Source organism: Ostrea edulis, chromosome 2 (genome assembly GCF_947568905.1).
Source record: "Ostrea edulis chromosome 2, xbOstEdul1.1, whole genome shotgun sequence".
NCBI lineage: Eukaryota > Metazoa > Mollusca > Bivalvia > Ostreida > Ostreidae > Ostrea > Ostrea edulis.
This window is the reverse complement of record NC_079165.1, coordinates 12,337,427-12,354,523: the sequence shown is the minus strand read 5'-3', so window position 1 is coordinate 12,354,523 and position 17,097 is coordinate 12,337,427. Positions and strand designations below refer to the sequence as shown.

General features: G+C 35.3%; 1 protein-coding gene across 3 annotated transcripts; it reads right to left on the bottom strand.

Annotated features, from left to right (window-relative positions):
- Positions 1–628: 628 nt before the first annotated feature.
- Positions 629–16,768, bottom strand: LOC125680491 (uncharacterized). 3 transcript variants are annotated; one of them, XM_048920117.2, is made up of 9 exons: positions 14,941–16,760; positions 8,187–8,358; positions 6,814–6,917; positions 5,811–5,939; positions 4,920–5,108; positions 4,060–4,199; positions 3,788–3,908; positions 2,901–3,254; positions 629–1,270 (listed from the first exon to the last, which is right to left on the bottom strand). In XM_048920117.2, exons 1-9 carry the CDS (start codon positions 14,999–15,001, stop codon positions 927–929), a joined length of 1,614 nt encoding a protein of 537 aa, XP_048776074.1. In that variant the 5' UTR covers positions 15,002–16,760; the 3' UTR covers positions 629–926. The 3 variants fall into 3 exon arrangements, with proteins under 3 accessions (XP_048776074.1, XP_048776075.1, XP_048776076.1); XM_048920119.2 differs by lacking the exon at positions 629–1,270 and adding an exon at positions 1,516–2,040 and having other exon boundaries at positions 14,941–16,768; XM_048920118.2 differs by lacking the exon at positions 5,811–5,939 and having other exon boundaries at positions 14,941–16,759.
- Between the last annotated feature and the right edge of the window lie 329 nt (positions 16,769–17,097).

The window sequence follows — 17,097 nt, the reverse complement described above, 5'->3', positions numbered from 1 at the left end:
TAGGCACCTGGTCCCACCTCTGGTGTGTCTAGGGGTCTGTGTCTGCCCAACTATCTATTTTGTATTGCTTATAGGAGTTATAAGATTGATCGCTGTTCGTTATCTTCACTTTTCATTTCGTATCGGCGAAACTAATATACGAAAATTGAGGCCGACAATAATTTTGAACCATAATAAATGAATGTCATTCATGAATATTTAGAAATGGTATACAAATAAAAGAGCAAAAAGTAAACAAAATCCAAGAAGAAAGAGACGCCGCAACGTTTATTGTTTAATCCTTATAAAAGTATCAAATAAAGTCTGTAAAAACAACGGTTTCAACAGCAGGTCAGACAAATGTACATCACACGAAATATCCGAATATACGAAAGGATTTAGATACTGTAAACGTGGACATTTACGCGTGGGGTTATTTTCAATCAATATGCGACTACAAGATTTTCGTGTAAATGACCCCTACGCGTACTTTTCCCCTAGTTATGCAATCTATCAACTAAAGATACTCATATCGTGTAATTAAACACTACGCGTATGGTTTGCAAAAGAAATACGCGAAAATATTTTTTTTAAAAGTGGAAATATCCACGTTTACAGAATAATTTCAATATAAAGACTATGAACGAAATAAAGTTTAAAACGAATTAGAATATTCAGAATTCAAACAAGCAATAATGTACATAGATTCATTAGGAAATTAACATATGAAAGTAACAACAGATTTGATAAACTTAACCATGATTGGTTTTACAATTGCACCAAAGTGTCTCCTCACGAAATATAAACATAACAACACTGAATATCAGCCTCACAGGTAAAATACTACAGACATGGGTGGTCACAGATGAAGACAAATAATGGAAACACCTTTCCTCAGCCTGCCAAAGAACCGTCCATATCTTCACCGCATAATCTGCCATTTATAATCATTTTCCCTTTCTTGAATTTCTACGATTTTTGTTGCCAGGCTTGGGTTCTTGTGATTTTTGTTTAGTGAGTTTAGGTTTGTCCTTTGTCTTTTCTTTATTTGTTTCTTTTCCTTTTTCATATTTCTTTCCCTGTTCCTCCGCGGCTTTGCTCTCCTGTTTTAACTTCGTTTTCTTTACTTCTAAAACATCGTGCAACGTGTTTCGCTTCGGATCTGCCAGCGCCCCGACATCAAAGCTCTTCTTGGAGACAATTTTCGGAAGAAGCACGAACTTGGCGATGTTGTAGAAGGTAAACGGATTATCCTCATCCTCTACGCTCTCTACTGATATAGCATCGGCATCTGTAATGACGAATCAGTCGTATTCTCAATGAGCACAAAAATAAATCAGAATTGGGTTAGTCACGAGAAGTGAGAGTACGAGATAAATAGATTAACTCACCGTGCAAAAATGTGCTCCGATCTACATATTTGTGTTGTGAGCTATTTCTATGACAAAGAAATGTACATTGCTTTGCAAGTGATGTGAAGCTTTTCTACATAAGCAATAAGAACGTGTTAATAGCATACATTGAACAACTGATTAGTTTCGTGAACATACTTTATTGCATTGAACACAATATAAACATCACACTTTTTATATCACAATCTGTATATCACAGTTCTTCAACAACTGAACAAGATATTTACGATTTTTTATAAACATCACAAAATCACACGAAATAAAAATTTCCACACATCTACTGCAGCAAAGGTATAAAAACAGAAACAACTTGTGAAAAATATGAAACTTCATAAAATAGATGATTTTCATTATCTAAAGCTATTTCCCTAGACAATGACACTGCAGATTAGAGCACCTTTGGGGTTGGAGTCTTCATTACTTGCTTAAGAAGAGATTTGAAAGGCTTGCCCGATTCATGTGGAAGAATACTAGTGATTGGGACTTTCACATATCACGGAAGGATAATTTGTGTAATTAGGGCTTTCACATTTTACTTCTGGATGATAAACGGACTCCTGTGAGCTGTACAGCTTCTCGTATGAATGATACAATTGATCATATGAATGGTAAAGAAAGCAGTCATCAGAACGATACATTTCCCTCAGTCCTACAAGACAAAATTTCGAGAAATATTTCCAGTTAGTGATTTAATTACGAAAGGGTGAATAAGGGGTAAAATTGGAAGACGATTGCGTAAAGGGTAAATAGTCAAGGGGAACATGACATGGTTAACTAAACTGTGGTTATACCAGGCGGAAATTAATAATGCGGGTTATTGTGGGACAAAGGGGTGTAACTCTAACAAATATAAAAATGCGCCACCACTGTTACCTCTCTCTCTCTCTCTCTCTCAAACTTGCATGTACACATATTTTATACTTTTCGATGCAATTACCCACACGATAATTGTGAATGTTACAATAATAAGTCGATGATGCATAATGTTTCTAGAACCGTTATGATAATATATTGAATGTAAGCAATGAATCGATCATGTACATCACATTATAAATTAACAAATTATCTACATGTACATGCATTCACCTATGAAATCACCCATTATGATTAAAAACCTTGTTTCCATATCTGCCTATTCCCAACATTGAAAAAGAAATTAGCAGATGAATACAGTTCAACACAGGAAGTGGGTGACTAGTACTGTTTACAATACTCTGTGTAACAATGAATGCTCATCTATAACACAACACAGTCACACATGTTAGAAAGTTAACACTGTGGAGAGAATGTTACAGCAAGAACACAACACTAACATTTAATATAGAATTATCAATATAGAGCTTTGGATTGTTAATTCATACAATTCATATATAAATATAATTATAGTTATAGGAAAATATACTTTAAAAAATAGAAAACATCTTTAACGCTTTACATTTTCAGTTGGAGGGATGTGTTTATCAATTAAGAACGTTGAGACATCACAAGTAAAAAGACTGCCAATCGAACCTCTTTTGGGTGGTTTTGTAGTGTCCTTTCTATCAGACAGTGCATACAATGGTTCAACCTTCGGAAGAGGATCCAAATTAGGTTCTACAATGGGTCCAATACGAAGAGGTCTCTTGGCCTTGAATCCAGGGATTGGGTCCAATTTGTTCATTTTAAAAACAGTATTAGTCACATGTTCTCCCTGCTCTACAGTGCTTTCTGGAGATCCGGGTCTCTGCTTCTTGCATTTTTGAAGGGAACAGTATCCTTTTTTCTTTAGGATTATGATTAAGATAATCAGAGCTATGATGAACAAGGATCCTAACACTATCGTGATGTAATACACTGCGCTTGATCCTCCCTCTACTTCTTCATCTGAAGCAGTAACATGTCAAATTGATAACCGTGCTTCAAATACAGTAAAACACGCTTATAGCGAAGTGATGGTGATATGAGCAATTTTGATTCGTTATAAGGATAATTCGTTATCATTAAAGAGACATTATGTGTCAAAATGCGCATCTGGTGCATCAAAATTGGTACCGTATAAGTTTTACATCCAATGAATTCATAATATAACTACATGGAATAGAAATCACTTCGCTTTAAGCGTGAAATCATCATAGATGTGTTAGCTGAAATCGTTTTTTACTGTAACTGGAAAGAAATTGAAAGTCAGGCCACTGATAACAATTCTTGGTGTACTAAATTTATACTTATATTGATGATCTTGATTGACATAGTTCAGCAATGTATTCACCTTTCATTTGTATAACGACTAGATATGTATCATATTGTAGACAAAATTCATGGTATGATTGATTGAATATTGTTTAATATGGAGACGTCTGTCAGTCATGGTATGAAGGTGTATACAGTTAGAATCCATATTTCAATGGAAAACTTACAACACGTTGTGGTGGCACTTGTGAATGACAACTGTAGCCCAGGGGAGGCAACTGTAGTGGTTGTCTGTGTACTGTCTGAACAAAAATTCGGAAACATTGTCGCCGAAGCTCCGCTAATCACCTGTAATATATTTTCTGAGATTTAGCAGAATTTTAAAAACATTGTATGATAGTTCGATTTTTCTACAAAACTTGAAAAAAAAATCGTTATATACACTATTGTCTCCTTTAGAGATTTGGTAATTTCTTTTCTGTTGATATGCTTTACTCACTAAACAGGCAAACTGATAGTTGTCCCCCGAGTTATATGAATAGGTCGTTTTCCCAACAACAGTGCTGTCATTGTTCCACAAGGACAAATACGTGTACCCGCCGCTTGACACGCTGTGCATACAGGTCCAAAAACCATCAGCTACAATTATATTCATTCATCTATCAAAAACCTTCAGCTACAATGCTATTCATTCATCTACCAAAGAACCATCAGCTACAATTATAATCATACATCTATCAAAAACCCATCAGCTACAATTATATTCCTTAATGAAAGGTGAAGATAACGAACTGTGATCAATCTCATAACTCCTATAAGCAATACAAAATAGAGAGTTGGGTATACACGGACCCTTGGATATACCAGAGGTGGGACAAGGTGCCTAGGAGGAGTAAGCATCCCCTGTTGACCGGTTGACTGATATACTATTTTATTTATAGTATATTACGTGATATACTCTATATACTTATAGTATATTACCTGATATCCTGTATATACTTATAGTATATTACCTGATATAGAGCACGTACTTATAGTATATTACCTGATATAGTATATGTACTTATAGTATATTACCAGATATACTCTATGTTACTTATAGTATATTACCTGATCAACTGTATGTACTTATAGTATATTAGCTGATATATAGTATGTACTTATAGTATATTACCTGATATAGTGTATGTACTTATAGTATATTACCTGATATACTGTATGTACTTATAGTATATTACCTGATATAGTGTATGTACTTACAGTATATTACCAGATATATTCTATGTTACTTGTAGTATATTACCAGATATACTCTATGTTGCTTATAGTATATTGGTAAATGTCAATTTTTTAACTTACTTGAGAATTTGAGGGTATTTCCACATCCGGCATCATATGTAAATCTCATTTCTGTTTTGTCGGTACAACCATCCATCACGTTATTGGAACATGACGTACTTCCGGTTGAGTCTGTAATCGAAACAGCGCTAAATGATGCCAGTAGGTCGGTTGCGCATGTGGCTTCAGATGCCCCCGTCGAGATCGACCCTAGTAATTAAATATAAGATATGTTTGAATAATTTCTATTGTGTTTTAACTTGATATATAATTTTCAGTCATTGTAGAACACTGAACAAATATATACTGTTAATAAAGTAATCGTTTATGCATACAATGCTTTCATTTTGGCAGAATTACATAAAGGTAGACTGATAGACTATTCTATGATAAGATCTTACACTAAAAATATTTATACATGTATAGATATTACATATATCAAATAGAATATAAAAGTACTCTCACCTTGTAATCTGCATTTGATTAAATGTGCATTTGAGTATCGTTCATAGTGAAGTCTGACAAATTGCATGTAAATAGAAGTTAAAGTGAACAAAAATCACACAACAGAAAAACACACACCGCAAATTGAAAACAGTGCAACCAACAACATCCAAAAACATAAAATTGAATGAAAAACTCTAAAAATAAATTCAATATTTGAAATAGATTGTGCACATTTGCATACAAAATAACAATAAATATATGATAATCCAAGCCACATTTAACCAGGTCTACAGGGTGTAGAATAACAACAAAAAAGCTGAATTGATGTAGAGAGGGATACACCATACCCAGGAGGAAACTTCACTCCATGCAAAAATAAAACGCTATATTCTATACAACAAATACATCTCCACAACACGAAATCAAAAGCATAAATGAGATAGATAGATATATAGCTATTTTTACCATCTTTAACTAGTATAACAAACGCTGATGTGTTGTAAGGTTCTACTATATCACAAGTGTTCTCAACTGTTCCGGTTGCAAAAGAGTCAATGAAGCCCCTAACGTTGTCATTGTTTGTTGCCGTGATCGCTAGAGCATGACAAAACAAGTTTAAGTTCGCTAGAGCATGACAAAACAAGGTTAAGTTCGCTAGAGCATGACAAAACAAGGTTAAGTTCGCTAGAGCATGACAAAACAAGGTTAAGTTCTATCAAAGCAGATTGTTGGTCACGGCTTTATCCTTTTCTCGTTACATTTAAGCGCTGTCCTTTTGGACATCAATACAAACATTTATTGTTCAACCATGCTCAAAAACTTTATCTTTAAAAAAAATATTTTCTTAATCAATTCAAAACCTCTTCGTACGTGCAAGTTCACGTTTTGTCAAAATTAATCATATTAGTAACAGAGATTATGTGAAGGTTGAAACATGTACGTGTGATGTTCACATAACTGTGCCCCAAACAAATCCGACAACTGCTTAACACGCTATTAGTGACCAGACCGTGAACATGTCAGTTTATGGTATAGACCAAGGCGTTCCGTACCGTTCTTCACTAAGGTAACAAATGAGCCCTTATTATAGGGCTCAACCTCATTACAAGCACTGGTAGTGTCTACTGTGATGGCGTCCACTCGGCCATAGACATTGTCATTGTTGGTCAAACTGATACCTTTGTTGATAAGTGCATTTTCATTAAATTTCTTGATAAGTGCATTTTTCATTGAATTTGTTTTTCTTAACATTATCAGACAATACTCAGCATTATATTGCGTTTCAGACCGATGTTTTGTATTAGTTAAAAGAATTTTCGAACCAGACTTGGTATTGAGTTTCAGATGCCTAAGCTTTCTATTCATTTAGTTTACAGAGAGATATTGAGGAGTTGTCATTGTCGTTGAAATGATATAAATCATCTTGTTTATTCATATGTTCTTTATTTGATCTAGAGATGGCACTTACTTGTTCCGTGATAGTAGTAGTACTTTGTGCTGGAAATTCTCCATAATTCGAGGCATATATAACCACGAATGTATTGCCCAAACACAAGGGCGGTATCCGTAGCTCTGAAATCAACAAATCGTATAATGTAAAATTGATGATTCTATTTTCGCAAACAAAAATTTTAAGTCTTCTAGTTTTGTTTCACTTGTATGAAAAAGTGATGGTAAAGTGAAGATAACGAACAGTGAGTAACCCCATAACTCCCATATGGAGTACAAAATAAAGATTTAGGCAAACATGGACCCCTGGATATACCAGAGGTGGGATCAGGTGCGTAGGAGGAGTAAGCAAGGAGGAGTAAATATCTCCTGTAGATCGGTCCCACCCGCTGTGAGCCCTACATCTTGATCAGGTAAACGGAGTAATTCCGTAGTCAAAATCAGTGTGTAAAGAACCGCTTAACAATAGGTAAGAAACACGCCAGACAGCACTTGACCCAATGTCAAGTTATATTGCCAAACTAGATCGTTATAATGACGATAGAATTTGAATTAAGAATTGACATGATTCAGTATTATGGACGAGATTAACAAATGAAAATTTTGTATTTCTTGTTTTACCAAAGGCACAATAAAAAAAACCAGTATAAAAACCATGTAATTTGCATTCGTTGACGGCACATAATCATACCGAAAGTCCCGAGAGTTTATCCCGTCACACAAAATAAAGAAACAGGATCAATTTTAGGGTACATTATTTTCACATGTAGATTACATGGTCTGTAAGAAATCTAATATATCTTGTAAATATGCTTATCTTTAGGACTTTAATCTCTTCATTTCTGGATTCAACAATTAATCACTTAAAGTCAAAGGAGTACGCACTCAGATACAAGTCATTCTATTTCAATCAATCATCGATGTATGAGTCCGCAACATATTTCTAATCATTTCTTTATTTAGGATGGAGGTTTATCAATCTTGATACGTAAATCCACCACCTGGCTCTAATGTATCAGCGGGCACTCAGATAAGAAGGTTGTTTACCTCCCATTAAAATACCAATGTTTCCTTATCTAGTGCTTAAGTCTTTTTGTCGTCTCTGGGATTATAAAGGAACGCAGTTCATATGTTCATTACCTACCCCACTAGAGTGCTTGAACCTTAGGAGGAGACAGTACCGGTGTAAGTTAATCGATACCAAGATACCTGATATCAGCAGTAATATTATGAATTACAGAGAAAAAAGTATTTTGTCGTCTCAGAAACTCTCCAATATGTTAGAATCGCCTAAAGCAACGTTGCATAAAGAATATGAAAATTCGAAACGTCTAAGAATGAAGTCTAGCTTCTAAATTTACATTATGACTTCAAAGAGAAGCCTTTTTGTACCTCAGAAGATATTTTCTGTCACTGTTTATGTAGCATTCGAAATCTAACGATTGCACGGCATTGGACATATAGATAGGGTAACCTGTCAGGTGCGTGGAGTTGAAGGTCAGCTTTCCTTTGTGGCCACTGTACCAGTCCCCCTCTATCTCTGAAGGAAATGTGCACGTGCTTTCTAGAAGATAAAGAGAAAAGAAAATTTAAAATTATACACGTTCACCTTTTTAATAAGCAGTGTTTTCCCGGGAATATTTCTGTGTAAAATATTCAAGGAAATTGGATCACTTTGGTATAGACTAAGATATACGTGTACGTCTCATTACATGTATCATGTATAAAACATTCTTTCGAAACATGATTGCCTCTATCAAAGGAGAGGACCATATTAAAATAATCTATTTACTATGAACCGTATATAATACATTCGGAAATCTAATTGTTTTTAATTCATGTAAAAAAAAAAAAAAGATCTTCGAACGTTTTAACATTAATGCTTATTGTTATGACGAATTGGATAACATCAAGTACAAATAATCTGGAAACTGTTCTACATTTTACGAAATAATGGGGTTTTGAATTTTCATTGTTCATTTGGAGGTAAATCAACCAATACAGCAATACAATGCACCGTGCTTTTTAATTGTAATCGAACTACAAATTGCCCGGGTTGTGCCATTTAAACTTCGCTGCATTTTGCTCATGAATTGCAGATGAATTGTTGAATGTAATTAAAATCCTTTCACTTGACCACCTTCGAAGATTAATGGGTCATAACAAGTTTATCTACACGCGCTCCTCATGCATACGAGAAGAATGTGGAACACAAAACAACATGGGGATGTCAAAACGATCTCCATACAAAGAGACTTGTTTCAAAATCTTAATGACCCTTTAATTTGGAGATCAGAGGTTGTATATTTCAATTCATTGTGTCCTCGGAATTTCACAAAATCTACAAAACCTATTAAGAAAGGTTAAGGAAATCATCTTCATGCTATCTTCAAAATGTTTCATTGCAACTTACCATGTAAACTGTACGTCAAAAGCAGATAACTAAGCAATGCTATCGAGAGGTTTCTTTTTACATTAAGGGTGAGTAAGAATTTTCTCTGAACCATTCTGATTTTCTTAAGAACATTATGAAAATGGCTCCAACTTGTTTCTTATTGTCTTGCAAAAGAAGACGCAAATTGGACTTCAGCAATTGTATTGCTCTATGTTTACGGTGTATTCGTTTCTAGGGAGATCCGCACAGATTCCCTTGGAACACCTGTTTTGGAGTCTAGTATTCCTCTTATGTGCTTCCAGCTGTAGTGTCTGGAGTTTCTCCTGTTGTGGAATCTTGTTGAGGGTCCCTCTTGTGAAATATATTACTCTTGTTGTGGAATCTGGAGTTCCTGCTGTGTATGGGGTTTGGACCTTGGAGTTTGAAGTTCCCATTGTGGAGTCTAGGGCTCCATTATGGCATCTGGGGTTTCTCTTGTAGAATCTTGAACTCCCGTTTTAGAAGTGTAGACCTTCTCTTGAGGAGTTTGGAGCTCCTCGTTTGGAGCCTTGTGTTCTCATTATAGAGTTTGGAGATCCTCGTTTGGAGCCTTGGGTTCTCATTATAAAGTTTGGATCTCCAAACGAGGGTCTCCAAACTCTATAATGAGAACCCAAAATTCCAAACGAGGAGCTCCAAACTCTATAATGAGAGTTTATAGAGTTTGGAGATCCTCGTTTGGAACCTTGGGTTCTCATTATAGAGTTTGGAGACCCTCGTTTGGAGCCTTGGCTTCTCAGTTTGAAGTTCCCGTTGTGGAGTGTGACGGTCTTGTGGAAGTTGTGCTCCTTTTGTGGATCTGGAGTTTCTCTTCAGGATTTTGGAACTCCCGTTGTGGATTTTGCACTTTCTTTGTGGGAATAAAGAGCCTGTTAGGGATCTCGTTGTAACTTGCATGTTTCATTGAATACTAACACCAACGGGCTTGCTTTTTTACTTAGACAAATGCATCGTGGTAGCGCCTAGCACCCTATCGAGACAGTTGACCTCGGTTAATAGTGTTTTATTTGATAGTATCATGAATTTCACGAGAACGTGCATTTCAATCAGACAGACTACTACAGCTGCTATCAAAAGTATTACATGAAGAGGTGCGACAGTTGTGTTCTTAACATGCGTTGGTTTTGTTGTGTTATTGTTGTACTTTTGTTGTGTGTTGTTATTATTGTTACGGTGCTGTTGTAATGGGTTGTTGTTGTTTTGTTGTTATTGTTGTTGATTTTATTGTTGTTGTTAATATTGTTGTTATTGTTACTGTGCTGTTGTTAGGGGGTGTTGTTTTTCCATGAAGAGTGTTTTACATTAAGGGTTGTAACAATTAATTGCGAGACAATTGTATAATATCATTCGATGTCCATCATGCAAGACGTTCATCTAAGAAAAGAGCAATTTAAGACCATAAGTGATTAACGGCAAAAGAATTTAGAGATTTTATGAACATGAATTAAATGAATAATTAGATAAAATCTTATCAGTAAATGTTTCATAATTAATTAGAGCATGGATAATGATATCCCAAAATACTTCAACCTTGATATACATGTAGTATATACAGAAGATACTAGGCTGTACATGTAGTATATACAGAAGATACTAGGCTGTACATGTAGTATATACAGAAGATACTAGGCTGTACATGTAGTATATACAGAAGATACTAGGCTGTACATGTAGTATATACAGAAGATACTAGGCTGTACATGTAGTATATACAGAAGATAGTAGGCTGTACATGTAGTATATACAGAAGATAGTAGGCTGTACATGTAGTATATACAGAAGATACTAGGCTGTACATGTAGTATATACAGAAGATACTAGGCTGTACATGTAGTATATACAGAAGATACTAGGCTGTACATGTAGTATATACAGAAGATACTAGGCTGTACATGTAGTATATACAGAAGATAGTAGGCTGTACATGTAGTATATACAGAAGATAGTAGGCTGTACATGTAGTATATACAGAAGATAGTAGGCTGTACATGTAGTATATACAGAAGATACTAGGCTGTACATGTAGTATATACAGAAGATACTAGGCTGTACATGTAGTATATACAGAAGATACTAGACTGTACATGTAGTATATACAGAAGATACTAGGCTGTACATGTAGTATATACAGAAGATACTAGGCTGTACATGTAGTATATACAGAAGATACTAGGCTGTACATGTAGTATATACAGAAGATACTAGGCTGTACATGTAGTATATACAGAAGATAGTAGGCTGTATATGTAGTATATACAGAAGATACTAGGCTGTACATGTAGTATATACAGAAGATACTAGGCTGTACATGTAGTATATACAGAAGATACTAGGCTGTACATGTATATACAGAAGATACTAGACTGTACATGTAGTATATACAGAAGATAGTAGGCTGTACATGTAGTATATACAGAAAATACTAGGCTGTACATGTAGTATATACAGAAGATACTAGGCTGTACATGTAGTATATACAGAAGATACTAGGCTGTACATGTAGTATATACAGAAGATACTAGGCTGTACATGTAGTATATACAGAAGATACTAGGCTGTACATGTAGTATATACAGAAGATACTAGGCTGTACATGTAGTATATACAGAAGATACTAGGCTGTACATGTATGATATAGTTCGAATTTTAAAGATACGTCTAAAAATGATTAGACAGATATTCCATTATATCCTTCTATACGGAGTTTTTAGAACTCACCAGGGAATTGTTAATTAGTCGATACATTCCCTGTCATTTTATTTTTAAATTTAACCGATCTCTGACGTCACTGTCTCCGATATTTCGGGTGATCATGTACAGAACGTTCCCTAGATTTGCTTAGCTCTCTTAATCCCACAGCGTTGATTGCAAATCTGCATTCAAAACCCAGGTGCATTGTGATTATAGAATGATAAATGGATTTGAAAAATTGCACAATAAAAGGCATATTAAAGATTAAGCTTCTTGAACATGCAATTCAGGGTTTCTTTTGTGAAAGTTTCAAATTTTCGGTACATCCAATATAGAAAAAAGAAATGTGCAATTATGCAATAGTTGTGTGTTTGAATTGAATATTTACATAAACGTTATATCACGTTTAAATAGAATTTATTAAAGAATCGGTTGCTTTAAGATTTTGAAAAATAAATCCGAATTGCACACAAAAATCCTCCGACCAGAGAGACAGAAGCATTACATATATGAAGAAGAAATAGATAGAAATATATGAACAGTGAATATGAGGTTCTCGGTGAACAAGAATTGAGTTTAAAAGAATTCAAATTTCAATGATTGATCTTAGATAAGAAATTGGCAATTAGAATGCGATGAAAGTTCAATGAAAACGAATCTGTAATGTATATGGGGTTTTGTGTTAATTCAAACAAAATAGCAGAATTTTCTAACAGACAACTCAATATGCCAGTCTTCATAATAAAAGAATTAATCAATATCGATCTGAATTGCAGCTTCATAAAGAGACTGGCCTTAGAAAACCTTGTCTTTTCAATCTATAACGAACCGTGACTTTTTTTCAATTGAAGAATCACAAGAATTTCAATAAAAGATGATGCAGGAAAAAATCAATGTGCTCCTTTTTGTACACGATGTAACTCATTAACCAAATCAGTCGCCACACTTGGTGTATCGGTTTTATTATTTACTGTTAATGGGATATAAATTCTCCATCAACGCTAAAATACACGAGAATCTCATCAATGTTAACTAAGCGCTTTACAAATGGGTTTTGTCCGAATGGATCGTTATATTTATTCATTAAATTAAATCAATGACTAAGTAAATTTTTACTTTGTTCGGATGACTTTGAGTAGATGAATATAGTGAAAGCTATTATTGTATTTTATAAATCTGGATCTACATTGTATGTAGAATTGATTTCTCTTCATAGATATGGTATAAAAATTCCAAGACCTCTCGTCCATGGATGTTTTACATTTGGAATTTCATTGGGTTGGGATTTACAACAGATATTAAACACGGAATCCATTTTTCGAATATGAAAACACTTTGTGTATGTAACCCGGATTCGGGGGGAGGGGGGGGGGTATTTCCCTTTAATCTGTCAACTTTAAGCGGATGTACAATATCTATCCGGGTTTGGTTTTATCAATTGTGGATTTTCTGAACTATTATAAAGCATTGTGGGCAATGAAACACGTAGATATTATTCTCTCATGTTTTTGCACATCTGACCTTCAGAAGGCGTTGTCCTTTCACGTTTAAAAGGCCAAAAAATAATAATGATGATAATTGGAATATCGTACAAAAGAATTAAATGTTAAACGCAGACATGTTACCAGAATTCAACGAAAGCTTGCTTTTATTGAGAGGATGGATAACAATTGTCTTTTATTTATGATGTAAAGATTTAATATTACTGCTAATCTCGCGGGTCTAAGTTCATCTGACCCTTTTAAGCCGGTATGGTTGAACCCTATGAGTTTAACCATGTCTCCCGATCTCTATCAAAATTTCACACGTATCTAACACACCCCGCGGACATTATACGTCCTTGAAGTATTTCATTTTGGTCTTCATTAACCATTCTTCATGAGTATTATTACATAATACATTATGTTGATATTTTCCACACCCTTAATTAATATTAACGAATTCTTACTTTTTGAGTAGAGCGTTCCACACTGTTAAAGTAAGTTACCGCTACTTGTTCCGATATATAAACATAAAACTTTATTCATTTTAAGCGAACAAGTTCAAATGAGAGAGAGAAAGAGAGAGTTCTCTATATCTAACTGGGGTTTTTTTTTCACTGCTAGATTCAGATCATTCTCTTTCTTTTTTATTTTTCAGTGTTCTCGATCATCTCACAGTCCCGAATATATTCTAATTCTGCTCATGAACAAAAAAAATTGACCTGGGATAGTTATTATTTCTATTTAAGTCCAATTTTTCCCATGGGGATCCGGGTAAGAATAGGTCCCCAATACACCTTGCTTATCGTAAGAGGCGACTAAATGGGGGGGGGGGGGGGATCCTTCGGATGAGGCCGCAAAAACCCATGTCCTGTGTCACAACAGGTGTGGCGCGATAAAGATCCCTCCCTCCTCAAAGATTAAAAGCCTTAAATTTTGCAGCCCTTCACCGGCAATGGTGGCATCTCCCAGGGGCGGATCCAGGAATTGTGGTTACAGGGGGGGGGGGGGGGGGGGGGGCGCCACTTTATGAGGCAGTAGGTCCAGGGCGAAGTCCTGGTGTGGGTCCAGGGGGCGAAGCCCCCGGATTTTACAGATTTTATGGGGCTTGAAATATTTCTCTTATCAAGTCATTTGTACTATTTTCAATGATTTTAATAAGGTGAAATTTATAAAATGACCCAAATTTTTAGGGGGTTTTTTTGGAAAAAATTAGGTTCTCCTAATAAAGTAATTCAAAAAATCAAAGGATTTTGCCATTTATTTCTCCGGGAGTGGAAGAAATTATTGCTTCTTTTATCGTTTAGTACATTTTCCGAATCAAGATACCGCGATTTACCTTAAATTTGAAAATTTTAGGGGGAGGGGGGGTTGTGCCCTCCTCTAAATCGGCCACTGTCTCCATGTGAGTGAAATATTCTCGCGAGGGACGTAAAAAATTTTTTTACAACCAATTCCTTTTTTATTTAAATCAGTGGTAATTATTCAATTGGATTTTATAGTAAAATTCTCAAAAGAGATGAAGATTTTTTTTTCTTACCTGATGAGGTAGGGAAGACGATGATAAATGTACACGTTATCCACCAGAGGCTAAAGATCATTTTCCCCTCTCGCTTCAAATTTACTCTTCTAATGAATCCACACACCAACAATCGACAAATAATAGAACAAAAACAACTACGATAAATCCACCGAAATTTTGTCTACGTACATCAAGTCATTTCGCTGTTCTCCTCCATTTTGCTGTTTTTCGCCACATTAATTAAATGTCATCTATATACAGCCTATTTCTTAATTCCATAAACTGTTAAGTACGGCTTAAAGTATTCAAATCCATGCAAACTTTGAAACAAATATGCCTGTGTGTCAGGACTATATTGATCTATAATCTGGCAATATATTTTATACGTTTGTATATTATTATGAACCTGGGTGAAACTAACAAAGTCTTAATCCGCAGATAATACCAATCGCTGGACTTCTTTTAGTCGACGGGTTTAAATTATGCATCGATTTTAAAACTGCATTATTAATATTTTACCCTTTTACAAGCACTCGCTGTTCCGTCGTGGAAACGAACGAGGTATTGGAGAGTTTAAATCTCTTGAAATCGCTTGACAATCATATTTTTATTACATCATTGTTTGTAATGGAGACATGTTTAGTGACGACATGACACGAAAATTTCGATAGATGGCAGTATGGTCGTCAACCTCGGCTGGCCATTACATTGCTCACAGAAATAATTAACATTTACCCGTTTTCAATTATGTAATTTTCAATACTCTGTTTATTGCAAATATGAATGATTTAACAGACCAAAACATACCATAATGTGGACCCTAATTCTAAAACGACAAGTTTTTTAATCAAATAGTCAAGCAGTTATTGAATGAGCAGATTTTCCTCCGTATTGATTTACTTCCCGTGGGGATCCGGGTTAGAATAGGTCCTCAGTACCCCCTTGCTTGTCGTAAGAGGTGGTTAAATGGAGCGGTCCTTCGGATGAGACCGCAGAAACCAAGGTCCCGTGTCACAACAAGTGTTGCACGATAAAGATCACTCCCTGCTCAAAGGCTGTAAGCGCCGAGCATAGGCCTTTTTTGCAGCCCTTCAACGGCAATGGTGACGTCTCCATATGGGTGACCTTCTCGGGAGGGACGTTAAACAATATACAATCAATCCGTATTTTAAAATTGCTGGTACATGCAATATAGACGACAATGTATTTGCAAAATTTAATTTTTTTTTTATTTAAAAAAAAACCCGGACTAATTATAAAACACAATTAGATGGCCCATTATTACCTAATAAGCCATTGTGTAAATTAGCAATACGTATTCAAAATACCTACTACTTCTGGATCGATGAGACAGAAATCAGCTTTGGTACCTTTATCAACCATCGTTATTTATCTCATAGAATTTTTATTACGAGTTTAAACTTCAGCCTAGCCATTTGACAGTGGTTATTGATTTGTGTGGACTGCATGCAGTTGGGTTGAAGTAGTTTTCAATGCAAGGCATTGATTTTTCCCTCAATATTTTAGAATTTTTTCTTAACGTTATAATATTTCATTTTAAAATATTAGTTATGAAAGCTTAATTCTAAATTATTCTTCCACAAACATGTGGAAACGTAATCCAATGCCTAACGCATACGACGATGAAATATCAAAGGGGAACAATCGCTACCAGATCCTCAACACAAAGGCAGGCACAAAGAGGAAGGGGAGTGTGCCCCCCCCCCCCCCCCCCCCTTTATTTTTAAAGCATGATCTTTTAAAAAAAATTGTTATTGTCATACGCAATTAAAGATATACTGGGTTACTGCCTCCCCCTTCCACTATTTTTGTTAGTACCAGTGGATGAGAAATCTTTCATGATACATGTAGGAATTGCAAAGGATTACCCCCCCCCCCCCCCCCCCCCCAGCTAAGTACTTGATGAAGACTTAGATATAGGACCTGAAGATCGAGCAAACTCCTTTTTCTATTTGCTTGTCAAGAAAATTTAGATAAGTCAACGTCCAATTTTTCCTCCGGCTGCAAAACGATACAATCTAATTAAAATTAGATACTATGATCCGCTCATCTACAATCGCTACCAATGTGTAGCGATACACATGTAGTAGATGAGCGGATCATAGGATTCAATTTTAATTAGATTGCAAAACGATATTACTTGCCTGAGTACAT